General features: G+C 37.0%; 1 protein-coding gene across 2 annotated transcripts in view; it reads left to right on the top strand.

Moving 5' to 3' along the window:
- Positions 1 to 27,537, top strand: part of MIPOL1 (mirror-image polydactyly 1) — a 178,979-nt gene that overhangs the window by 21,275 nt on the left and 130,167 nt on the right. For both annotated transcript variants that reach the window (XM_060687415.2, XM_060687416.2), the window contains exons 2-3: positions 25,342 to 25,582; positions 27,355 to 27,472. In XM_060687415.2, the coding sequence (XP_060543398.2) occupies positions 25,353 to 25,582; positions 27,355 to 27,472 (348 nt within the window). In that variant the 5' untranslated portion in view covers positions 25,342 to 25,352. The remainder of the gene's footprint in view (positions 1 to 25,341; positions 25,583 to 27,354; positions 27,473 to 27,537) is intronic.

Here is a 27,537-nt window from a genome sequence, read left to right as displayed (position 1 = left end):
GTGCCCATACCCATAATTCTATGCGCCCCGCCCCTGTGCATACATGCGCGACCCCCCCCGCTCCACCCCCTCTTCCTGTCATGCGATGGCCCGGTAGGCCCGTTTTTCTCTCTCACCTGGCTCCAGAGCCTCTCTATGAGTCTGGGGAGGGTGAAAACGGTCTTCCCCACCCCACTCCCCGAGGCCAGAAATGGACCGTTTCCCAGCTTCCGGTTGGACAGGAAGTGACTTTTTTTGCTGTCCTCAGCCTCCAGAGACTCCTAGAGAGGCTCTGGAGCCAGGTGAGAGAGAAAAACGGTCCTTCCCCACCACCACCCAGGCCCGCCGGAGGCAGGACACAATCTGTTTCCCTACTTCTGTTGGGCCCAGAAGGCCTGAAAATCATGCGCGCCAAGCCGAGCTCGCGTGCTCACTGATATGGTTATGCGTGCCACCTGTTGCACGCATACCACTGGTTCGCCATCACGGTCCTATACAATGACATTTTTTTCAATGAAGAAGACCTGCAGTACCCCTATTGGAGACTGGAGGGATAGGCAGATACTCTAGGGAGCAGGTAGTCCTGAAAAAACCCAGTCCCATGCCATGCAGAGCTTTATAGGTTATTTAATATTTATTTATTATTAAATGTCTATGCCACCCATTTTGCTAAAGCAAGTAGATGACTTATAATCATATAATTAAAATGCTGTATGAAACATTAAACTGTATGTATGGTTATAAATAATAACCATACAGTTACAAGTTCAGATAAAATTCAATTAACCACAATGGAACAGAAAGGAACAAAGTGTGCATGGGGATGAGGTGCGGTGTGACTAATCCAATGACCACCTCCAAGAGGCCATTCGTGTGGGCGAAGTGAACCGGTTGTTACACCGATTGAAACCCACCACTGGTTGGAAGGGACCTTGCAGGTCATCTAGTCTAACCCCCCGCCCAAGCAGGAGACCCTACACCATTTCTGGCAAATGGCAATCCAATCTCTTCTTGAAAGTCTCAAGTGATGAAGCTCCCACAACTTCCAAAGGCAAGCTGTTCCATTGGTTGCTTGTTCTCACTGTCAGAAAATTTCTCCTTATTTCCAGGTTAAATCTCTCCTTGTTCAGTGTCCATCCATTATTCCTTGTCTGGCCTACAGGTGCTTTGGAAAATAGCTTGATCCCATCTTCTCTGTGGCAGCCCCTCAAATATTGGAACACTGCTATCATGTCTCCCCTGTCCTTCTCTTCACTAGACTAGCCATGCCCAGTTCCTGTAACCGTTCTTCATATGTTTTAGCCTCCAGTCCCCTAATCATCCTGGTTACTCTTCTCTGCACTTTTTCTAGAGTCTCAACATCTTTTTTATAGTGTGGTGACCAAAACTGGATGCAGTACTCTAGGTGTGGTCTTACTAAGGCTTTATAGTGTGGTATTAGTATCTCGTTGATCTTGATTGTATCCCTCTGTTAATGCAATTTAGGATTGCATTGGCTTTTTTGGCTTCCACTGCACATTGCTGGCTCATATTTAGCTGGTTGTCCACTAAGACTCTAAGATCCCTCTCACAGTTACTGCTATTAAGCCTGGTTTCACCCAGTCTAAATGTGTACTTTTAGTTTTTCTTGTCTAAGTGTAGGACTTTACTTTTCTTTACATTGAATTTCATTTTGTTAGATAGGGCCCAGTGTTCAGCTGATGAAACTGCCCCTTCTCATAAGGATGCACTCACTATGGCTGGATGGAGTCACTGAAGCAGTAAGTGTGAGCTTAAATGGACTCCAGAGGATGGTAGAGGACAGGACGGCCTGGGGGAACATTGTCCATGAGGTCGCAATGGATCGGACACGACTTCGCAACTAACAACAACAAATGGCATGGATGCATCCTCATACCCTCTACCTAGAGAGCTCAACCAAGCAGAAGATGCATGGATCTAAAACACAGGTTGCTATACCTACAGAACCAACCACCCTCAAGGCTAACAGAATCAAATTCATCCCAGATGCTATCACAAAACCAAGCCCTAATCACCTCTAGAGGACTACCTCAGCTGCGTAATTTATCCCTAGCACAATCAAGTTTTCAATTGCTTTCCTGGAGTTAGATGCCAAAACAAGTGGAGTTTGGTATCATCAATTGGAGGAGAGAAGGTTTCTGGGGGTTTTAGATTATTGATTTTTAATGCTGTGCACCACCCAAACTCACCATATTTGAGTTGGGTGGCCATATATATCTGCTTAATAAATAATAAATACAGTCAACATTCTGTTATCATCTTCACACCTTTAATCATACTATCACCTTTGTGTGATTTTCCCATCCTGCCCTGCAGTTTGTATAAATATTAATCAGCCCAGAGGACAAGAGGGAGCCCTTAGGAATAGCACAGAGCTACCTTTATGTGATGAGCACCATCTTGTGGAAATATATCAGTAGGAAGATTAGGTTATTGAAAAGCAGTCCTCTCAAGACCCAAACCTGTTCTCTATGAATCATAGAGCTCTGGTGGTACACATATTAACAAAATGTCAGTATGTGTTCCCATTATTTCATATGTTTCATTACAGGGTGGTAGGCAACTAAATTTAATTTAATAAATAAATAAAAATAAATAAATAAATAGGTCTAGGAGAACTAACTCCATTGCAACGACTAGTTTTCCTTTCAAAAGGAGATGTTAAGATTTTTTATGGCAGGCTTAGACACCGGAATACCTTCAAATCAATGGTGGGATTCAGCCAGTTCGCACCACTTCGGGAGAACTGGTTGTTAACTTTCTGAGCAGTTTGGCAAACTGGTTGTTGGAAAAAATCATTAGGGCAGAGAGCGGTTGTTAAATTACTTGAATCCCACCACTGCTTCAAATGTATAGTTCTCCTCAAGCTTACAGGCTCCAAATGTTAAAGAAATAATGAGAATAAGCCTTGCTTTTGTTCAAAAGGATTGCTGAATAAGGTTTATAGTCTGATAATACCACACACTGGCAACTATCTCTAATTTGTTAAATGATGTGAGTGTGGAATGATTTGATAACCGATATAATTATAAAGTGGGAATATTTGCGTTACATTTAAGCATACTCTGTCTACTTAAGTACATGATTTTAATAGAATAGTTTGACAATTAGATAGAATAGAATAATTTGATAACTGATATACAGGTAGCCTCGACTTTCAACAGTTCATTTAGTGATTGTTTGAAGTTACAACAGCACTGAACAAAACTGGGTTATGACCGTTTTTCACACTTAAATAACCATTGCTGCATCCCCATGGTCACGGGATCAAGATTCAGACACTTAACAACTGATTCATATTTATGACGTTTGCAGTGTCCCTGGATCACATGATCAACTTTTGTGACCTTCTGACAAACAAAGTCAGTGTGGAAGACAGATTCACTTAACAACCATATTGCTAATTTGACAACTGCAGTGATTCACAACTGTAGTAAGAATGGTCATAAAATGGGGCAGAATTCATTTAACAGCTATCTCACTTTGCAACAGAAATTTTGGGCCCAATTGTGATAGTAAGTTGAGGATTACCTGTAATTATAAAGGGATATTTGCATTGTATTTAAGCATACCCTGTCTACTTATACACATGTTTTTAATTGCAAAAAAACCCAAAACCCTATGATTTGAGACTCAATGATCTAAGGTGAGTCTAAGGGCAAACACTGGCAGTATTTTATAATAGATACCTCATCCTTTGTCCTGGAAATGCTGAAGTTCTATTCGAATAAATTATATTGTCATTTACTGAAATCCTGAAACCATAAAACATAGATGTGTGTATCTTTTAATTGTTTGATTTATGAGAAGTAATTTTGCTTAAGAATACACTAATATACCATTAGATTTTAAAAAAAAATTTCTTCCAATATAATGTCTGAATCCAAATTCATAAAGAGTTAGAAAAATGAGATGTCTGAGCTATAGGATTCATAGGGATTTCCTATGAAGCCTATTTAATCAGGATAACACCGTTATTAATATTCATAGAGTCAGCTGGAACACAAATGACAGACTATGGAGCCTAAAAAATTACTTCGTGAATTTATTAAAAGCAGCTTAAAAAATTAATGGAATTCAAGTAAAGTTGGTGAATATGAAAATCTTATGTTAGCAGGAAAATAATGTTTTAAAAGAAACTTTCTTTTAATACCAACTTGGACTGATGTTTTTGAGAGATTTTCATCAGTACTTAAAGGAGGAAGATGCATGAATGGTCATTTAAAAGGATTTAAAGACATTGGCACATTAATTTTTACATGAATAATAAGTAGTTTCCAAAAGCAATTAACTTACAGTGTACAAGATTTGAATAAGAAAATAAGACTGACATTAAAGGGCAAAGCAAATGTGTTCTACATTTTAAAATTACTAATATGTCTTCTAATAAAATAATTTTATTCATCTCTTCAATGGAAGTGGTCCAGATATAGATTTTTATCCAATCTGTTTGTTTATGTTTGGGCACATATTGATTAACAAGATGCCCTTATGTTGTTGCCGGAAGCATATCCATGAAGAGTATCTAAAACACAGCTTGGCAGTTCAGAATTGTGCCTCAGATTTATTCTTATTCTTATTCTTATCACCATCATCTTCTTCTTCTTCTTTATCATCATCATCATCATCATTATTATTATAGTCTTTGTATTTGGTGAGTATATGTTTTATCATGTTTATGTTCTCATTTTACTTAAAATCTATAAGGCCAACACAAAATGATACATGTTGCTTGAGAACTGTCTATCACTGATCTTTACTTTGCTAAAGAAAGTTAGTGCTGAAGATTATTACCCATTTGGAACTACAAATTTGAGAATGATTAAAATTAAGACTTTAAAACCTGGTTCAACTCAAAATGAGTCACTCTGAAGTCACACTGAAGCCACATTACAGCATATTCTTTAGAAAAACTACTCAAAAGTAAATTTAGGTATTATTTAGTCCCTTCTAAATTCACGTAGACTGAAATACTACACATACTTACCTGGGAGCATCCCACTGAATTAAGGGAGTGAACTTGAATAAGATGGAATGTTTTTCATGAGTAGCAAGTACAACTAGAATTGGATTGGCAGGAACCTTGTGAATAAAACTTAATATGTATTTAAATAGGCAGCTAAAGTTCATTCATGTCATGACTGGGCCTATTTCATTGGTTCAAAGTTGAACAACTTCCTGCAATATACAGTTTTAAGTATTTATCATTTACTTTATTTAGTAAAATATTGATATAGATACACTAATGAAGATTAAGATTTAGAAAACTATTTTACCTGACAAAACCTGATTAAAACACCATGTTTTTTCCAATGTATGTTTCAAATATTATTTTGATACCTGTTTAAAGAAATAACATAATAAAATATATATTTAAAGAAACAAAATTTCTGTTAATAAAATATAGGTTAAAGCCAAATTACGTTAACATATTTTGAAGTTACCTGTTTGATTAGAAGAGGTTGTACTTTTTTTTTCTATGTAGAAGCAGAATCTGTATGTATTTTGCAGCAGAATCTTTATGCATGCCAAAGTAGTCTCAAAGGCATTTTTTCGAAAGGCAACTGGACTGTTTTTTCCTTGAGGAGGAAGAAGAAAACGAAACATTTTGCTTCTCATCCAAGAAGCTTCATCAGTTCTGATGGTGTGGGATGGAAGGATTATATTTCTTCGCAGTCATCTGGTCATTAGCACTTTTTCTGAGAGGTGTTGAGACCACTTGGGGGTTTATCTATGCCATCATGGTGATGATAATGACCAGATAACTGCGAAGAAATATAATCCTTCCAATTCTCTTCCACCATCCTATCAGAACCTATCCATCCCTCCCTCCCCCACCATCAGAACTGATGGAACTTCTTGGATGAGAAGCAAAATGTTTTCTTCTTTCTCAAGGAAGAATCAGTCCAGTAGCCTCCTGAAAAAGCACCTTTGAGACAACTATGACCTGGATGACTGAGAATCTCCACAGGCATGCCAAAGTAAATCTTGTACCCTCTAGCCACAGATAAGCTATATTGCAATTAAAAAAGTTATCCCACCTGAAATTAATACTCAATATATTTAAATGAGTATTAAAGCAATATTTACAAAACGTGTGTATACGCATAGATAAAACACATGAAACATTAAAATAAGAACTTTGGGGTTAAAACCTTTCCCCAAATCTGCCTTGAAATCCTGTGATCCTTATTTGTAAGCTAGGTAATTCTTACTAGCAATTGACTATGGCAACCATACCTGGCAAGCATATTTATGCATGCAGTGAATGGCTTTCAACCTCCAAGTTTCCACCATGTTCTCATCCTACTTTTGCATTTCTTTAGCTAAGTGTGGCTATTCGAATGGATATTCACAATGTGTCTCCAGGAGAGGGCAGTATTTTCCTATACCAGGTGTATAAAAGAGCATGCCCTGCTTAGACTGCCAGTGTTTCTTGTAATTACTCCCAGTATATTTGTTGCTTGCTTATGAATTAACTTGCATTTATGGAACTAAATCATTCCAATCATTTAATTACACCTGAGGAGCTGAACTATAATTGCTTGCTTCCAAGTAGGATCTGATACGGCTTGAGCAGTATTAATTTGGTGTTTACTTTTCTGAGTGCTAAAAGCATTAAACTGATTGTGCAGTGGGATTACATTTTACTAATTGCTGGCATTCATTAGCTGGGTAAATGGTGATGAAGTATGACTGTATATTGTGAAGGGATAAAGCGATGGTTTTAAATAGTATATTACTAGGCATATTAAGGCCTTAAGATGTATTTTAAAATACTCCAGAGATTATTAAAGACAGTAGTTTCTTTATCTCTTACTGTAAGAATACTTTATTAAAATGCTGTAATTATTATGGACCTTTTTGTGCAATAAGCAGAGAAATGGCTTCATTGAATTCAACACATTTCTTTGATATTAATAACATCTTTTCATATTTTGAGCTAATCCAAGAATAAATGAGGAATTTAGAAAAAAAATGCCAATCCCAAATCAACACAATGGTACAAAATTGAAAAAAGGCAAAGTTATTGCTTCCTTTGAGGCCTTTTCTCAGGAGCTCAGGTTCTCTAAATGAGGGAGTTTGTCCCCTCTGCTGTCAGGAGGAGAAGAGACCCTCCCTAATATGCCTTCCTTGAAGTATTCTGAACAGTGAAACAAGCCCTATAGACTGAAGTCTATAATTTTATGTTTGGAAAAAATAATTCTTTTAAATTTCACAAACATTTAGTATACACTCACTTTGTACATGCTGATGGAATTTTACCTCATTTTCCTATCATGTCAAATATCTAAGAGATGAAATTTTGGCTTAGTTTTGCACTATTTCTTATAAAATAGTATTGTTTCCTTTGTATGTTGCTGGCATGGTGGTTTATATAACTTTGTATGGCTGTGGGTAGGAAGCCATTGGGAGAAATTTCGTATCGTGCATATATCAAAAGCACATATAGAGAAATCAGATGGGATCAAATAATACAAACGTTATTTACTACCAATATTATAAAGCAGCAGAAAAGTAACTCTCTTTGCTTCACTGGAACTGTTCATTCTGTTTTATAGTAACTGTTGTCAGGATTTTGTTTTGAGAATTAGTTTTCAATGCTACCATTGGATGCAATGGAAAGCAGAATAAATCACAATCTAACTGAACGTGTGAACAAAAAAAATTATTTTACTGTGAAAGTCAATTTAATGTCACCTGCTAAAATAAACAAGTTTTATTGTCCTACTATAAACATTTTTTAGTCATTTGTCTTGTAATTCTCTGACAAATAAGGGCAAGGTATAGGTGTGCTCCGATATATTGTTTTAAGTTTATTTACCTAAACTTGGCTTTAGTTTAGCTCTGAAGTCTTGGAGCAATACACAGAGTCTTTGCCAGATCAAACAACCTTAGCAATATAGTACAAGTGAAGGACTAGCGAAATGCTAAATGACTTGTGAGATATTGATACATTGCCCCAGGGGCAATGCTAATGTTCAGCATTGCCTGGAATGCATTTGTTCTTGCCGATACCATTTAAAATAATAATAATGAAATTTTCTTATTTACTCTAAGAACGTAAGATTTGTGTTAGGTTAGGCAGATCCCAGTCTTATCTCATCCAAGGTTCTATTTTTATAGTGGTCACCTACATGTCAATGAAAAGCCAGATGTAGGACAGGAGTGAAGTGGTAGCCTTCTGCTCAATTAGTGGAAAAATTAGTTTGGAGAGAGGTAAAGAAATAATGTATAGCGAGCATGATAAGTGATTAGCCTTATCCTCCCTTAATTTGTATAATCCCTTTTTAATCCATTCAGTTCAATGGCTGTCATTACAACTTCCAGTACTTTATTCTTGCAATGGGTAAAGTGTTCTTTTTTTTAAATCTGCCATTCAGCTTCATTGACGAATACCTTGGTTCTTCTGGGGAACATAGTATGGCCACAGGCTTGTATCTTCTAAATAAAACTTTCCATTCTTCATACTAGTAGAGACTTTTGAAAGCCGTCCAGCACACATTGAGGGTATCAACAGGGAAGAGCAATTTATAGGGAGCGGAGCAAAATGAAAATAAGTACAAGGAAGCTGAAGCTATTTCAGTGCCTGTAATTTCCAGCTATAAAATCAGAAAGAGACATTTTATTAATTCTGTTTAATAAAGTAAATAATAATATTTGCATATTATTAACATTGTGTTGAATAATTAAATATAATTAATATTTTATTTCAATATTGTGAATTCTTTTTTAAGAATTTATTTTTAAGGAAGATAATACATGAATTGGACTTTATTAAAACAGAATGGGTTAAAAATTACGACACCAAGTGATTCAAAATTGGTGGTAATGGAGAATGCTTTGGTAATCTTATTAATGTGAAATACACAGCCCTCTTGTCCATGCACTAGCATAGTTTCTCTACTGACCGATCAATGTAGCTGTTTTATTTCAGAAGCTCATGGGATCAACTATGGAATCTGAGGATACAGTACATGAATGGACACATAGAGTATTTGTGCTACAGTACAGTATTTTGTCAGAAACCAATAGGAGGGTAATTTCTCCCATTAAACCTGCTTTGAGAAGTCTGTGGTTCAAGAAAATACAGAGATATTATTTAGTTCCCTCTTACATTTAGCCATCTATAAATACTTATCCATTATATCACATTTCAGAACCTCCGCAACCAGTTCAGCTTCAGAACCTTTAGGGGTCACTATACCCTAAGAAAGGTTAAAAAGGTTAACTCTTTCAAAGAGGTCATTGGGAGCATGTGTGTTTAAACCTTAATTAATACCTGCCAGGACACAACTATGTTTTGACTTGAACGTAGTGAGCCATATAATCTCTTGATCAATGTGAATTTCCTAAACTTATCAGTTGCTGTTAAACATATATGTGAGTGTAATCAATCATGTAATACAGACTTGATAACATATTTTCATAATAGTAAGGTAGGAACAATATAGGATACTTAATCTCCAAAATTTAATCTTTGTGAAGTTTTATCAATCAGGTCAGTTGGAAAAATATATGTAAGAACTAAAATTCTGTTTGGTTTTATACTGTGACTTCCTTAAAAATTCTCCTCACAATATTTTATTCATAACTGAATAACCTAGCTGTGAGAGGAGTCTTAAGGGAATCATGGTATAATGAATTTGATATAATTATCTCTTTTCTAAGCTATTCTCAAATTCTGTTTAATTACTGTGAGTGTTAGTATTTCTTAGTTGTAGTGGTTGAAATGATAATCAGGTCTCAAAGTTTGAGACAGCCAGTTTGGTCTAGTAGTGAAGGCACCAGGCTAGCAAGTGGAAATCCATGACTTCAGCTCCTGCCTTAAGTCATCAAAGCCATTTGGGTAACTTTGTGCCAGTCACTCTCTCTCAGCTCACAGGGTTGCTGTTGTGAGGAAAATAGGAGGCTGTTGTGAGGAAGGAGGCACATTGGCTGCCTTGAGTGACTTGTAAAAATAATAAAGGCAGGAATCAAATAAATAAGATAAACAGCAAATATCCCTAGTTTTATAATCCTGTCTGTTGAACTTATTTTATCCTCTGTCCACAACCAAATTGGATTGCATAACTGACTTGTTATGAAAACCTGGCATAAATTTATCTTGATACTTGTTTAATTAAGATAGTTACTTAAAGTAAGTTTTCTGGTACATTCTGGATATTGTACCCTACTATTCTTACAATCTTTTATGATTGTCCATGCTGGTTGTGGCTAATGAGAATTGTATACTAAAATCTCAATACATGATTGCTTATTCTTGTTCTGTCTTCTTTAATTCATGAAAAATAACATACTTATTTGGTAGAATTTGAGAAAAAAGATATTCTGACCTCATTCTTACTTAAAGTAATGACACTCAATCATTTGAACAGCTAGTTGAACTGAGTTAAGCTTCATATTGATAAGAATTTCCATCTCTCATTTTAATACTTAGCTCTCTTTACCATTAACATTTTGTTATAACAATGTGCTTTTTTCCCTTGATTTCCTTTGGAGGTTTAGAATTAATTTTCATCATCCCATGGCTGGTAGGATTTGTAACTGAAAATATCAAGGCAAACCCAAGTTTGGGGAGACTTACATTAGTATTTTGTCCAGATTATTGACACAAACTAGATTTAGCATTTTTTTTAAAAAATCTTTTCTTTTTCTCACTACACTGCTTGTCTTACAAACCTTCATAGAATCTAAGTAATTTAACAGCAATATTAATCTTTCATGGATGCATTTGGCTGTTAATAGAAATCTGTTGAATTCTTATCACAATGACAATGATCTGCTTTCCTTGAAGGAAAGACCTATCTTCTCTTAGAATCAGACATCTCCTTTAATTGCATCCAATTTCTACCTAGAAGAAAACGGGGACCCCTACCTTGCTCCACTTAAAAACATGACTGCGGAAAGCAGCTGAAAATTTAACCTGGTTTATTTGAGAGTAAGACCCACTAGAGTATTTGCAGTGCTTTATGGGCTGCCCAGCTCAAAGGACTTTTCTGTCCTTTTTCTCTTTCCCTCTGTAAAGGATTGCTTGAAGGTTTGGGAATCCTAAAGACATGAGAGACTGCTTCTGTCCATTTGGGACCAATTTTTCACAGCATGTCTGAGCCCTTTTGTGTATCCCCCTCCCCAAAGTGGGAATGCAAGGGTCTGTGGTGGGGGGGTGGGAGAAGGAAGGGTTAAGAAAATACCTTTGCATGAATAGACTTCTGTTTCTATTCAATCCACTGCACTCAGTAAAACTTCTAAGTAAACATGGTTAAGATTGTGTTGTTGTGGGGGTAGCCCCTTCACTTCTACTCAAGACATTCAATATATATATGCTGAACTGTTCAAAATCTAGGGGGGGAATTAATAAACAAGGGAAAAAATGCAAGTTTAATGTATTTAACTCAAAAAATATTTTTTTTTTTACCTTGGTTAAGATGTCTGTTTTTTTCTTTTTTTCATTCATTTACTTTATTCATTGTCCTGTTTAATTCATTGAATACTTTGGAGTCAATGTGTTGTGAGGACAGTGTTGCTGTTGGAAAATTGGAGTAGGGATAGATATTAGATATGTTCATCACAGTGACTTGTTTATATAAACAAATCAATATAAATAAATAATATTCCTAATAGCATCCAACCCATGTAAAGCAACACACACACTTTCTACCTTTTAAGATACAATTTGTTATAAATAATCTATACAGTCCATGCATATTAAATACAATTGTTTATTGTCAAGACAGATTTGCTTATCTTAAATCTGCATTTCTATATTTAATGTGCAGTGTTGGAACTAGGCATTGCTAATCAGGCCTAGATTGGGCCTAGATCCACTGAAATAAGTTAGTCATGACTCCTCATGTTGTACTGATTTCAGTGGATTTACTCCAAAATTCTAAACAGTCCAAATGGCCAAGGACTGGTTCTATTGAATTCAGCTGGCTGAAGTAATTCTATAGCTAAACTGCACTCATTTCAAGATAGTCACAGCTTGGGGATGGGGGGTGGGGGTGGGGTGGAATTGGAAATCCTGAGGAATACTGAGCTTCCTTTAGAGTCCATTGTTTGAAGTTAATCCTATCCTCAGCTGGTTTAACATTATGCCAGTGTTGTGTTTGGGAGAGTTGGGTATCACGAAACAGTGTCTTCTCTTTCACCTACTTCATTCTCCATCTCTTTTGGCTCTTGTCCAAGCAATTCTTCACCAGCAGAACAGTTTTACTGGCAGATCTTTTTGCCAGCAAATCTCAGGGTCAATTGGCAGAAAATATTTTCGGCTGCCAGAAGGGGATCTTGGCCAAGGGAAGTGATTCATACCTCATTTTTACACCCTCCAACCAGTGCATCCAAGTTAGGTTAGCCTGGATCAAACCCAAAAGCAATTGACACTGTACATTTCTGAAGTTGTCCCGTATTCAGTGTGCTTCTCCAATTAAAATTTCAGAAAATTATTTTATGTAACGTAAGCATCTGGCCGTTCAGTAGCTTGGTAGCATTTTACCCAGAGGTATAAAGTTTAATTTTAGATTGCTCCAGGATTACTACAGGTAGGATGAGAAAGAGCGGAACAAATTTTTCATTAAAAAACAGGTTATATCCCCTGAGGGATGCATCAGAGATGAGATGAGTACCAGAGATTTTGCCTCATGTTCAATAGCCCCTTTTCCCTGCAAATAAAGTTAATTGGCTCATTATTGTCAAAAGTGGCCTTATCTTTAAGAAGTCTTAAAGTACAAAAGTACAATCTTCTGTAGTGTGTCCTTTTGTGTTCTTGGGTCAATGCATGCTTACCTAATTTTATAACATTAAATCTATCATATTAGCATTAATACTGGGTATAAGGAAGGATTTCTGTTTAATTAAAAGGTTTCCAGGGATGTAACCCTGCTTCATTTATAAATTTGATAATTAAGATTTGGTGAATCGATGAATACATATATAATAAGAATGTGATCTGTCAAGTATCTCAGTATTTATAAAATATGTGTGTAAAATATGCATATATTGTGTGTGTGTTGTGGAGATGATACATATGTTCACCAATATTTTCTTGTCTTTATGTTTTTTTAGACAACATAAATAGTAGCTTTCCTAAACAAATCCCGCAGCTACTATGTTTGGATATTATGTAATAAATCCATATTGATTGTTATGAGATCCTGAACTTCTGTGTTTAAACTAACCTGCATTACATTGAGAGATAAACAGAATATTTACTTATCCCTTATGAGCTGCTGCTGATATGTAAATTTATTCTTCTACTTTGCACAAATATACTTTTGAGCTACTGCTTAAACACTTCAAGGTCCTTAGCCAAACAGTTTTAATGATGCCTCCAATATTATGAAAGTGTGACATTTGATTAATACCTTGTGTAGTTGTGGTGCTGCAAGAAAAATGTAAACAACACACATATAAAGCCCCATGCATCTGAGTCATTGTGCAACACCTAGATAATTGATAATTTTATTGTTTATATCCATCTTGACATTTTTTTTATCAGCCAAAGGCAGGTTTCATTTGGATTCTTAATCTGAGATTTATTTGGATCTGGAAGTCATAGCTGGGGTTCCCACAGGAAATGGTCCATCTACCAACAGATTAAATGGCAGTCCTGCAGTTGTTAAGGGAGCTTTGCATTTTACACACATGCAGACTCACTCACTCAGCACTGTGCAGAAAAATTAAAGTAGTAACCCAGGTTTAGGAACAATGTAGCTAAAAAGTCCCATATTTGCTGAATGACAAAGGGTTATATAGCAGCATTTTCATGTTATTATTCGTGCTTGAATTTCTTGTTTGCTTTGTTGAGTCTGCTGACGAATACTAATAAATGCCTGCAACAATCCAGTCGGGAGATGCCTGGCAACAAAGCTATGCGGTGGACCTCCCTGATCTTCTCCAGTTCACAACCTGACCTTTTGAAAAATTGCCTGGGCTAAGCTGCAGAATTTGGGTGTAATGGTTATTGTTAACTCCAGCTTTAGGATTTATTAATTTGTGTGATCAAGATTTACCTATACTTCAAAGTTTCAAAAGACCAAACACAATCATCCGTCCATTAGAACTAACATTGTGTTTCATTGAATTTACTCTCCCCGTCCTATTATCTGTCCAGCAATACAGCTATTTTGATTGTATGTGTCAGTGGAATGGGTCTCAGAAATGCTTTTAAAGCACTGCAAAAAGATCTGTGGAGAATTGAATTTTTCCAGAAACCTAATCCTAGAAAATAATACTGTGGTAATGAATTGCGGAAGAAGAAAAAAATAGCAAATAACAAGAAAAAGCCAGTGATATTTACACAGTAACTGCTTAATGATCACTCTTGACATTAAGTACTAAAATTAGGTTTAGCTTCAAAAAATGGTTATGCAGTATTATCTAAACTAAGATAAAATTAACTATAAGCTTAAGCAGCAATTCTGTGCATATTTATATGAGAGTAAATTACACTTAAAATGATGAGATTCACTAAAGTGAAAGCAATCTTCAATGCTACAGATTTAGAGTATTTCCCCCACCCCACCCCCCCAAGTGTTCTCAGTTCCAGAAAATCTACTCAGCTTTATAACACGGATGTATTCCTGAATATTTTGCTTGTTGCTTATGAGTTACTGAATTTTTCGTTAGAATTGTTCTGAATGTATTTCTCTAAATATATTTCCAGAGCATCCCAAAGGTGCTTTTTCAAGAGGCAACTGGACTTTCTGGTTTTTCTTTGATGACGTTTCGCTTCTCATCCAAGAAGCGAAACATCATCAAAGAAAAACCAGAAAGTCCAGTTGTCTCTTGAAAAAGCACCTTTTGGACAACCATGACCTGGATGACTGAGAATCTCCATAGACATTTCCTGAAAATTTAAAGAAACCATGTTGTGGTACAATCCTATGGTCAAGATTCAAAGAATCCCACCATCACTCTATTCATGCAAGTCAGTATCGCTCTTCCTATGCACCATATCCTGTACTAATTCAAAAACAGTATTTCAAAGAGGAAAGTATAATAAGGAGGATGGGAGCCAATGAAATCCTAGGGCAAAGCAAAGTTGTTTCTTTATATCTGTCCTTGAGAAATGTTAGCACAGAATTATGTCTATAAATGGCTTCATCTTTTTTCTTTACAGTAAAAAAGGACTGTGATATAAACATACATTAAAAATAATGGCCTATTGTACTTTTAATAGTTGGTAGGATTTGTACATATACTATAGGGGCAGCATGGTAGCTCGGCAGTTAAGATGCTTGTCAGCTGGAAAATCTACAGCCCAGGTTCGAGACCTGAGCAACTGCGCGATGAGATGAGCTCCCATTCTCGCTCCTTCTCCTGCCAATCTAGCAGTTCAAATGCATGCAAATGCATATAGATAAATAGATACCGCTTTGGTGGGAAAGTAGCAGTGCTCTGTGATGTCATGTTGGCCATATGACTGTGGAAACGACTTCAGACAGTGCTGGCTCAGTGGCCTTAAAACGGAGACCCTATAGTTGGCTACGACTAACTAAGTAAAGTCCGCAAGGACTCCTTTTATACTTATAAAGTATATCACACATAGGCTACAAAATTTTGAAACAATATTAGGTGAGGGTTTTTTTATATATCCCTACCATCTCATTCTCATTATTATATTTATGTTTGGCCCAAATTTGGTATTCCTACAAATTATAGGACTACTCATAAAATAAAAAAAATATTTTAATTATGAGCTCACAGTACAGCAAAACAGACCAAGGAATATTAAGGATGACTGTAGTCATCTTTGACTTAAAATTTACAAAGATGGAGCTGGCTTCTAATGTGGTTTCTCTAGAATTGTTAGGTAAAATGAAAGTTTTCCCAAATATAGAATGCATCTTCCCAAAGAAGAAGAAAACAGGGAGAGCAAATAACAGGCCTGGGTAATGTTGGAAGAATTTTCCCATCTGTTCCCAGCTGGGAGAAGCCATCGACAAAAGAATTAGAGGTAGCGGTACAGTAGTGAAGGACCATGTACCCAATTATGCTGGCTGAGGGGTGTGTCCTGGAGGTGGGTGATTGCTTTTTGGAGATGATTGAGTGACTACTCCCTACTGAGTAAGCAGAGGCTGTAGGGAGGAATATGTGGAAGCCACATTCCTGGAACAAGCTTATTGAGCTAGTGGACAGAGAAAGTAAACAAGAGTTTGCCAATAGAGTTAAAAAGAAGTCTTTAACCATTTTTCTAAGTGGATAGTCTAAACTTGCCTAACCTGAGAAACAAGAAGAAATAAAAGCCTTATACTGATAAGAAACAAAAGTGAATTATGAATGGATAAAATTCTGCAGTCGTGTCCTATACATTTAATGGCATGCTTGCATTCATAGCTGGATACATATATGTGCAGAAAATGAACATTTGTCATATTACTTTAAGAAAAAATAAATTAAATTAAAAATGTTGGAGTGATGACTATCTACCCTAAACAGATGATAAAAGTAAAAGACCTACTAGATCAAACATGGAATTGCTGGCAGAGGAACCAATTCTCCAAAAAGAAAAGAATCAAAGGAAGAGCAAGCCCAGTAGATAAATGTGATAATGAGATGAAAGCAATGTGGAAAGCGCTATACATGTTTTCATCTGAAAGAGACAGATTTTGAGCATTCAGGAAAACAAAAGCACAATAGAAAAAGAGAGAGGATGCTAGATTCAGGCAATAGATAAAGTTGTTTCCTGAGAAAAAGAAAGAAAAAAAGAAAAAAAAAGAAAGAAAGAAAGAAAGAAGAGAGAGAGAGAGAGAAGACTCATGGTAGATGATGACTCACTATTGTAAGACATTAAAATAACTATGTGTGAATGAACACATTGGCTTCTGAAGTGTGCTGTCTGACAAGATCAAGGATTAAGATTGTAGAAGAACAACTTCCAAGACTTATCAAGTCCAGTGACAATTATCTTTTCTTGTTAATCCACATGGGGCCAAATGATAGGACAAAGAGCAGCTTCAGCAACTATATCTGTGGACTTTAAAACTCTGGGAAGAAGACTGAAACTGAAAAATATGAGACTCAGTTTTGCTCTCGTCCATCCTTCCCATTGGTAAAGAAGACTGGAAAGAGAAAGAAGATTATTGCAAATGAATAACTGGCTACACAAACAGGATCAGCGGGAGAGATTTGGTTTCTCTGGCCGTGGTCTTAGTTGTATGGTTGATGGATTATGTCACAGCATGGGTTTCGTTTCATAAGACCGGGGGAAAAAATGTTGATAATGGTTTCCTAGCCAGATTACAGAACTTTCAGGAAGGAGAAATATATAGTATCTATCATTAGAGATTTTAACACAGGTGTGTCCAAACTTTTGGCTTGCCTGAGCTGCATTGAGTGAGGAGGAATTGTCTTGGGCTATATATAAATATATATAATGTAGTTATATATATAAATAACAAACTACCCTATATTTTATATTTTTATTACAAGCTTACGGGGCCACATTACAAACTGTCCAGGGCCACATGTGGCCCGCAGGCTATGGATTGGACATGCCTGCTTTAACCAGATAATTCTTGGAAAATCAACTCAGCCAAAGCTGCAAGATCGAAAATTATTCATGAAGTTTGCTTTCATATTCCTGAAGGCTGAAGATGAGACACAAAGAGACTTGTTTTCTTTCAGATTATGCTAACTAATAGGGAGAACCTAGTTAAATACATCATATTAGGCAGAGATGGTATTCAGCAGGTTCTGACCAGTTCTGGAGAACCAGTAGCAGAAATTTTGAATAGTTTGGAGAACTGGTAAACACCACCTCTGACTGGCCCTGCCCCCATCTATTCTCTGCCTCCCGAGTCCCAGCTGATCAGGAGGAAATGGGGATTTTGCAGTAACCTTCCCCTGCCACACCCACCATATCATGTCCACCAAGCCATGCCCACGGAACTGGTAGTAAAAAATTTTGAATCCTACCACTGATATTAGGGTTCATGATACTGTAGAAAGGGAAATTGGAATATACAGGTAGTCCTTGCTTAATGACCCCAATTTGGATTGGCAACTCCATTGCTAAACAAAGCAGTTGCTAAGTAGGAAATTATATAACTATGTCTGTGGTTTCCAGCTGGAAAGATACAAGACCACTGTCCTGAGAGTCACACTTTTGGTTTTAGTTTGCCTTGTAAACACTCCTCCACCCTTTGGAATACTCAAGTACCTGCTTACTGTCTTTACACATTAAAAGCAAAGTAGTCACCCCATAATTCAAGCCTGGGAACCGAGGGTATGCCACACAAACAGCTTATTCTTTTGAAATCCCTTTGTCTCCAATCTCCCCATTCTGGGAAGTGGAGAGAAAAAAGGCAAGCAATTTCTGCTGGCAATTTTTGCCTAACCCTTTCAGCTCTCTCAATCACATTGCTCTCAACGTGTAGAAGAGCAAAAAACATACTCTTTTGCAATCCCTTTCTCTCTAAACTCTGTACTCATGTACAAGCGTAGGGAGAAAAACAATAGAAGTCAGACACAGGACATGACTGTGTAATTGTGAACACATGACTGAAGAATGCTGCGAAGATTATAAATGGCCTGTAAAGTTATTTTTTCAGTACATCATATAGTCATTCACTATACAATACAACCATCAGTGGCCCCCAACCTTTTGGGCACCAGGGACCGGTTCTGTGTAAAAAGGCTTTCCTGCAGACTGGCGGCAGGTGGGGCGTGGTTTCACATGTTGCCTGATCCCATAGATGGGGCTTCGCTTGTTTGCGCGGCCCATTGCCAGTCCACAGACCAGGAGTTGGGGACCCCTGCACTAGATAACATTCCAAGGCCAGAAAATCTCCAAAACTGGAAATTTCTAAGGAATTTTCTAAGGAGCCTGGATAGCTCTGCAGACAAGGCACTGTAATTTAACACCAGCTGTCTGCAATTAAAGTAAGTTCGAATCTTGCCAGGCTCAAGGTTGACTCAGCCTTCCATCATTTCTAAGGTAGGTAAATTGAGGACCCAGTTTGTGGGGGCAATAAGCTGACTTTGTATAAAATATACAAAAGTATGAAGGCTATTGCTTAACGCACTGTAAGCCGCCCTGAGTCTCCGGAGAAGGGTGGCATATAAATCAATTTTTTAAAAAAAATAATAATAAGATATTGGGACTGCAGTATTATTACACATCATTTTAATAAGACACAAAAGGAAAGCAGCTTAGGAAATCATTGTGCAGAAATATGAGTGTTTGATTGAGATAAAAATTAAATGGACCAGATAGAGGGATTTTATATTTTTCTTTTTTAAATTTTCTTTCATATTTACTTGTAATGCAAATATCATTATTACTGATATCATTTTTCTCTCCTTTTTTCTTTAAATTTGTATTGTTTTTTGTCAAATTCTTCAATAAAAATTAATGGGGAAAAATGGAAGGGTGTAATCACGAAGGAAGTATTCTAGAAAGTAGGTTGTGTCTACAGAAAGAAAGTTAGAAGAGCTAAAGCAGATAAGGGAAAATTTAAAATAACATTTTTTTATTTTTGTTTTTATACATATTACTACCTATACCAGTAATCTAAACTGAGCTCAGAAGGACCTAAAACAGAACAATTGACAAAAAGAAACTGTGGCAACCCAGCCTAAATTAAGAAATGTTTAAGAAATGTAAGATTCCAAGACAACATCAGCTACATAGTCTTAAAGGAGCTTGCAAGTGTAATCTTGGAGCCTTTTTTATCAATCTTTGAGAAATTGTGACTGATAGGTGTAGTGCCAAAAGGTTATAGAAAGTCCTGTGTTTTGTCCTCAAAAGTGGAAAAGAAGTGCTATGTACTTGCAAGCTTATCGCCTTAATGTCAATATAAAGCAAAATTTGCAAATAGTTATTAGGCATCTACGGTAAAAATGAATGCATCTCTTGGCAGAAACCACCATGGATTGATAAAGAGCAAATCTTGCTAAACTAACTCAGTGTCCTTTTCTAACAGAATATAGGATGCTTATGATGCTGCAATACATAATAGTATACCCTGATTTCAGGAAAACATTCGGACAAGTAGAGATAATATTAAAATTGTTCTGGGCTATTGGGTTGAAGAACTGCTTGAACAATTGTCCAATGTATTTGATTGGCTCCACATCCATCAAGTGGAAGTATTGAATACTGCAGATGCATGTTTTAGGCCTGCCTTGTTCATCCATATTTGTTAGTAATTGGAGTGGAGAGTTATAATAATAACAACAGAATAACAGATTTGGAAGGGACCTTGGGGTCTTCAAGCAGGAAACTCTAGACAAATGGTTGTCCAATCTCTTCATAAAAACTTCTAATGTTGGCGTACAGATGTGGCTGCACTTCCTTTAACAAAGGGTTTGCTGGTTGGGAGCATGCACGGTCCACTTTGGGAAAGAAACGGAGCTTCAAACAAGCTCCTAATGAACTGAGGCAGCTCCGGTGAATACAGCAGGGCGGTGCAGATCACAACTGAGCCAGCAAAAGAGCCAGAAAGTTAGATATAAATGGAAAGCATAGCACAGGGACGGAGCCAGTGATCAGAGCTAAGGGTTCGCCCGAACCCTTGCGACCATTCAGCAGCCACCGCTGTTGGAGTACCCACAATTTCTGGAGGCAAATCATTCCACCTATTAATTGGAATCTAACTGTCAGAAAATTTCTCCTTAGTTCTAGGTTGCTTCTTTCCTTGATCAGTTTCCATCTGTTGCTTCTTGTCCTGCCTTAATGGGCTTTGGAAAATAGGTTGACCTCCTCTTCTTTGTAGCAGCCCCTTAGATATTGGAACACAGCTGTCATAAAATATATAACTAGGTTAAAAATATAAGTGTCAAATGCGCAGGTGTGTTAAAGATATAAAGGATATCAAATTACCGGTATTTATTATTTAATAGTATTTATTTTCCATATATATTTTAGGCTGCAAATGACATAATTCCAATGCAGTGGAATGAAAGCAATTAAAACAAACCACCAGGCATAAACAGGGGGCAAAAGCAAAGCAGATCATCAGCAGATTCTTCCTAGGTGTCTATAGTCTTTTTTCTTTTTTGACAAGGTATTGCTTGATATATCCTGGCACTATGCCAGATAGGGCCACAAATTAATGGCCAGTACTTTGAGGACAGTGTCAAGATTCAAAAACTTCTTGAAAAGATGGGATATGGGGCAAATCCCAGCAAGATGAATTTCCACAGAGACATACATGTGCATACACACATTTCAGTAGGAAAAATCAAAGGCATGAATATAGGCTAAAGGTAAGGTGACCAGATTTTAACATTGGTAAAGAGGGACACCATTGTGAGCGTGGCTTATTTTGTGGGCGTGGCTTGGAGGTCATGTGACTGGTAGGGGTGGCTAGCTGGTCATGTGACCGGGTGGCCATGGCTATGTGTATAGGGACTACTCAGAGGGCTGAAAAAAGTCATTTCTGACAGGTCCTCGCACTTTTGACTGGTCCTCACACTTATGACCATCCTCACATTTATGCCTGTGCAGCATTCTTAACAACCATGTCACTCATTTCACAACTGCTTCTCTTCACCATGATGACAAGATAGGGCAAGTTTGATAGTCGTAAGTTTGAGGACTGGTCAAAAGTGTGAGGACCAGTCAAAAATAACTTTTTCAGCCCTCTGAGTAGTCCATATACATTAAAGGATACAGCAATAGAGAGGGATGAAGGAAGGGAAATTAGAGTAGGAGTGAGGGTAAGAGAGGGAGGAAGAGAGGAGGAGAAGGAGAAAGAAAGAGGAAGTAGGGAGAAGAAGAGGGGGGGAAGAGAAAGTAAGAAGGAAAGAAAAGAGAGAGATGGTCGGTTTGAGGAGAAAGATTGCTGTACAATAAAAAAGATGAAAGGGAAGAAAGCCAACCCCAAGCAAATATAAAGATATTAAGATAAAGAATGAATTAACTTTAAAGAATAAAAGAGAACAAATATAAATAAATAGCAATAATTAGAAACACACATACCAACATACAATGTATTTTCTTTGAACAGAATATTTGGCTGGTTCACAAATTTAAACAGTGTTTAGTCATTTCAATTAAATTTACAATTTCTATATTTCCTTTTTGCCATGTTTATTCCTCATCTATTTTTTTAAAAAACCAATATTACCCTTCATCCTCATCTCTAATCTTAATCAAATTCAATTTTTCCCTTCTATATTATATCCCTTCCCATTGTCATCTATTTTTATATCCATCCTCACATTGGTTAATTATGTAATTATGTAATACAGTTGTTTAATACAAATTCAACATTTTAATATAAATCAATTAGTTATATATCTATCTTTTTTGTATATTAATCAATATGAACATGAATATTCCAATTATTTCCATGCAATCCAATTTCTTACAAATCAATTATATTTACCAATAATAATAAACCAAATAATTTCCCCCATATATTCCTCCAAACCACAACTTAACCATTTCTGCTTTCAACACAATATACAATTATTAATAGTATCTCAATTATTACAATTCCCTATTTAAATAGAGCTTTTTTTCTTTTGTGTTTTAAAATCTTGAACTCTCCTCTTTTGCCCTAAATTTCCCATTTTTTGCACCTACCTTTTTTGGTGAGGAGAAAGAAAAAGAAAAAGAAATCTCTCTCTGCCTCATTTTGTCACATTGCAGCTTTACTTTCGCTTTCGCTTTTTCAGTATAGCTAGGGGGGGGGAAATCTGCTCCAGGAACTCTTTGCAGCCAATTAACCTATGCAGAAGCTGTAAGGGGCTGTTTTTTCTATTTTTGCAGGCATGGGTGTACTCATTTGTTTTCTTTTAACACTGATCAGCTGTAGGTCGGCCCTTTGAAGCCCCGCAGCAAGAGTTTAAACAGTTTTTTTTCCTCTAGCCATCAGCTGGGACTCAGGAGACAGCCGGGACTCAGGAGGCAGAATGAAAAATCGGGACTTTTTTAAAACGGTGCAGGACGTGGGACAAATTGCTAAAAATCGGGACTGTCCCACCAAAAGCGGGACGTCTGGTCACCTTAGCTAAAGGGGAACACACTGAACAATAGACACCAGGATTGGAATCTGAAATTTTTGGCAGATCATATGGTGAACATGAGCCAATAGGGTGAGGCATCTGCCAAAAGGGTCCTAGTTTTTTTAATTAGAAAAATAAAGTACCAAGGTTAAGAAAAGTGCACATTATTTTCTATTCTGCATAAGTCAGAGTAAGACTATTGTATCTAGTTCAGTGGTGGGTTCCTCCCGGTTCGGCCAAGCCTGTGGCGGTGACAATATGATGTCACCGAACCAGTTCTGCTCCCCCGCCCACCCTCTGGATTATTCTTACCTTTTATTTGGCCCCCAATCTATTGCTGCCTCCTGAGTCCCAGCTGATGGCTAGAGGGAAAAATACTGTTTAAACTCTTGTCGCAGGGCTTCAAAGGGCCGCCCTACAGCTGATCAGTGTTAAAAGAAAACAAATGAGTAGACAAAAATAAATAGGTAGACCCAGTGGTGGGAATTCTACTTCGGTAGAACCGGTAGTTAAGTAGTTAAGCAGTTCGGAGAACTGGTTGTTAAAAGAAATCTCCTTTTGTTTTTTTCCACTTTATAGGGTTAATTCTGTAAGGATTAATTACAACATTTGGTGTTGTTTCCTAGCCTAATCTTTATTACAGAAACTATCTCTCCGGCAGTATGCCTAGACTTACTGTCACTTCCAGTTCCGGAGGCTATTTTTTTGCTTGACTTTCTTAAAGGGGAAGGGTTGTTTTAAGCTTTTTACACCGCTGTTGGGAGGAAATACTCCCCTGTTGGAGTTCTTCCAGCCAGGGTGCAATCATCAGCACTTTGAAGAAATAATTGAATCCTTTTGTGCATATGGACTACTCAGAGGGCTGAAAAAGTTATTTTTGACTGGTCCTCGCACTTTTGACCAGTCTTCAAACTTACGACTGTCCGCACATTTTACGTTTTTCGCCCTATCTTGTCACCATGGTGAAGAGAAGCAGTTGTGAAATGAGTGACATGGTTGTTAAGAATGCTACAATGGGCATAAATGATGACCAGTCATAAGTGCGAAGACCGGTCAAAAGTGCGAGGACCTGTCAGAAATCACTTTTTTCAGCCCTCTGGGTAGTCCTTTTGTGCATATGGACTACTCGGAGGGCTGAAAAGTTATTTTTGACTGGTCCTCGCACTTTTGACCAGTCCTCAAACTTACGACTGTCCTCACATTTTACTTTTTTTGCCCTATCTTATCACCATGGTGAAGAGAAGCAGTTGTGAAATGAGTGACATGGTTGTTAAGAATACTGCACGGGCATAAATGTGAGGATGGTCATAAGTGTGAGGACCAGTCAAAAGTGCAAGGACCTGTCAGAAATGACTTTTTTCAGCCCTCTGAGTAGTCCCTATACACATAGCCATGGCCACCCAGTCACATGACCAGCTAGCCACGCCCATCCAGTCACATGACCTCCAAGCCACGCCCACAAAATAAGCCACGCCCACAGAACCGATAGTAAAAAAAATTGAACCTACCCCTGATCTAGTTCCATGTTTTAGGAATCGCATCGCTAAACTGCAGCATGTTCAATGGAAAGTAATCAAAATGACAAGAGACCCAAAAGGAAAGTACATGAGAAATGGTTGGATGTATTGGTATGTTTAACCAGAAGAAAAGATTACAAGGAATTCTGATTATTATTGTATATCAGACTGGACTTCATGTAAATGATAGGGCAGAATTGTTCAGTTGTTCCAAACCCTGGAAACAAAACAAGGGAATTTAAATATTTCCCATATTTAAATCTGCTGATAATACAAAATGGTCCAAGGTATCTAATAACCTAGAAGAGGGAAGTAACACTAAAAGCTATGTTATAGGTCAGAGACATGGGATGAAAATAACTGAATAAAATCTAAGAGAAACATGCAAAGTTCTTCATTTAGGAAATGGAAATAAAAGTAGGCAGGTAAAAAGTCTGAGTATGTGTGGACACCTGGTTTGGTAATAAGATGTGTGAAAAGAATAAGAGAGTGCAGTTGATCACAAGCTGAACATGAATTCGCTATGGCCCATGGCTGCTAAAATGGCCATTCACAACCAGATCCTGTTCAAACTACATTTCACACAATCTCCACCAGGATGGCCAAATTTATTAATGGATTATGGGAATTGTTTGGGAAAGACCCTTCTAAAGCTCCTTTTCTCTGCAGTTTGGTTGCATAGATGCAGGATTTTTCTTCTGAGTCAGAATTACTGGATATATTTTTTTTTATTAAAGAAGCATTAAAATGTTCTTGGTTATACTTTTAGTTTTCAATCAGAAGCATTGTATATATTGTATTTTTTACTTAATTGTTTTTATATTATCTTTAATTAAAAAATAATACGTTGCTATCTTCCAAATAGGAACCTTTAATATGGAGCAGAATTCTGAACAAAAGAAGGATGCCTCTTTTTCTGGTTGCCTGAATTTTCCAAGTTCTCCAGCAAGGTTGCAGCCTAGAAGACACTCAGCCATTTGGACAAACAAAGAACTAGTCAGCTCTTCAGATCAACCCATAACCAACTTAAATGTTATTCAAACAGAATATGCTAAGACTTTGCATTTAAAGAATATTGCTGTGCCTGACAATGATGAAAGGATAAGGTAAGCTTTCATTCTAGATTGAACACAATATCTTCTATGTTTTTTACATTACTCTTTTATCTTTTCTCTCAACATTAAAAAAAAACCGCTTAAGGAGGTAGAAACAGAACAGTTTCGCAGTTGTGGATATATCAGTTTATTTTTGAGAAGTAACATCCAAAATGCTTCATAACTCTTCAAAATTTAACACCCAAACATCCCTTTTTTCAATGGGAAACATTGCACAGTGTGTATTGTTTTGTAATATTAATTAAAAGTATAATGCCTTAACATATTGTTGGTCAAATAGGTAAAATCAAATTGATGTAATCAAAGTAGGATGCCAGTAAACCTGAAACAGTAATTAGCTTTTTCTCAAGTGATTATAGCTTGAAAATATATGCACTGATATTTATACTTTTTCAATTATTCATATTTTATGTTAATAAAGAGGTAGTCAATCTTTTGGTGAGGTTGAAGAGCATCTTTGAAATGGCAGCCTTGTGTTGCCTTGCTTCCCACAAAATGGCTGCCAAGATGAGTTTGGATTAATCACAAACCTCCCATTAACCAGTGGATAAATTGGTGTAGTTGATCTGTTTCAGCAACCTGTAAAAACTTTTTACCAAAAGGTAAACCTAAACACATCATTGAATTGACCTTGACAGCATCCATGGATTTTTCTTGGTACCATTAAGGAAATGTAATCTAGTCTTTGATCCTGTTACTGGGCACCTCTATCAACCATGCTTAGGTGCTTTGCCTGCTGAGGCAACTTACTTTAGTGGTTTCTAACTTTCCTTTATATGAGTTTGCATGCTTGGGTGGACCTGTTACTGAATATGGTCCAAAAACTTTCCTACCTTTTCCTGTGGGCGTGGCTAGGTGGGGGGGTGTCATGTGACTGCGTGGGTGTGAGTGACATCAAGTTGGCCATACCCACTCAGTCACATGCCCCCCCACCTAGCCACGCCCACCGAACCAGTAGCAAAAGTTTTTGAAAACTACCACTGGGCATGCCCCTGATGTTACTATCTTGAATCAGAGTCAAGGGTTATATCTAACACCATCTTCCAGAGTACATTTAGCGGAAGCTCAAAGGAAGAAGAGTAAAATGAAATACTGTTCCAAGAAAAGTCCATTCAGATAACATTAGGTGGTATCCCAGTTCTTTCATTTATAAGCAAGCATGCTCAGTTCCTTGTAAGTTGTTACAACAGTTAGCAACCACATTGTAACTTATTATATATATGTTGTTTGTGAATGGCTTGGGAAAATCCACAATAAGCGCATTTGTCTACTTCCTGGTTCCATAGCATACCTACCAGGCCTTTAGTGTAAACAGTTCCCTGGTTCTTATTTTCATATCCTATATTGCATATTCTAACTTTTCCTTTAGGCCTTTCAGGTTCATCCTTTTTTTATTTCTATTATGTCCTCTCAATAGCAGTAGCAAATAATATGGGTTTTTTTTTTTAAAAAAAACTTTGTTACAATTGAAGTACAATTGAAGTAGTTTGTGTTTGTGTTTTACTGTTTTAAACGTAACACAAATCTTAAGATGCAGTGAGAGCCATGTGAAGTTGTGGCAATATCTGACATACATTGCTTCGAAGTCCAGGACAGATGTATGTCATTTCATGACAGATGTCAAGAAATGAACCTGGACTCACTCTACATTATAAATCATGTGTTCTGTACTCAGTAATGACTCTACCTTGAATTTGGCCCATTTGTGAGGGATTGGAAGATCCTTTTGAATTTATCATTTTCCCTTTCCTTTTTTTATACAGTACTTCTACTGAAAAACAAGAAGGAAAAGTCAACTCTGTGACTGCTAACCTAGATAAAGAAAAGAATATTGCATTCCTTTTAAATGAATTGGATGTTCTTAGGGCAAACAATAAGAAGGTACAACCTATTAATCTAGTCACAGATATCCATATTCTTTATTCTAATTGACAATGTTCAAGATT

The sequence above is a fragment of the Pantherophis guttatus genome, chromosome 1 (assembly GCF_059756535.1).
Source record: "Pantherophis guttatus breed Tessera chromosome 1, ASM5975653v1, whole genome shotgun sequence".
NCBI lineage: Eukaryota > Metazoa > Chordata > Lepidosauria > Squamata > Colubridae > Pantherophis > Pantherophis guttatus.
The sequence above is the reverse complement of the archived record's forward strand: the minus strand, read 5'-3'. Positions and strand labels throughout refer to the sequence as shown.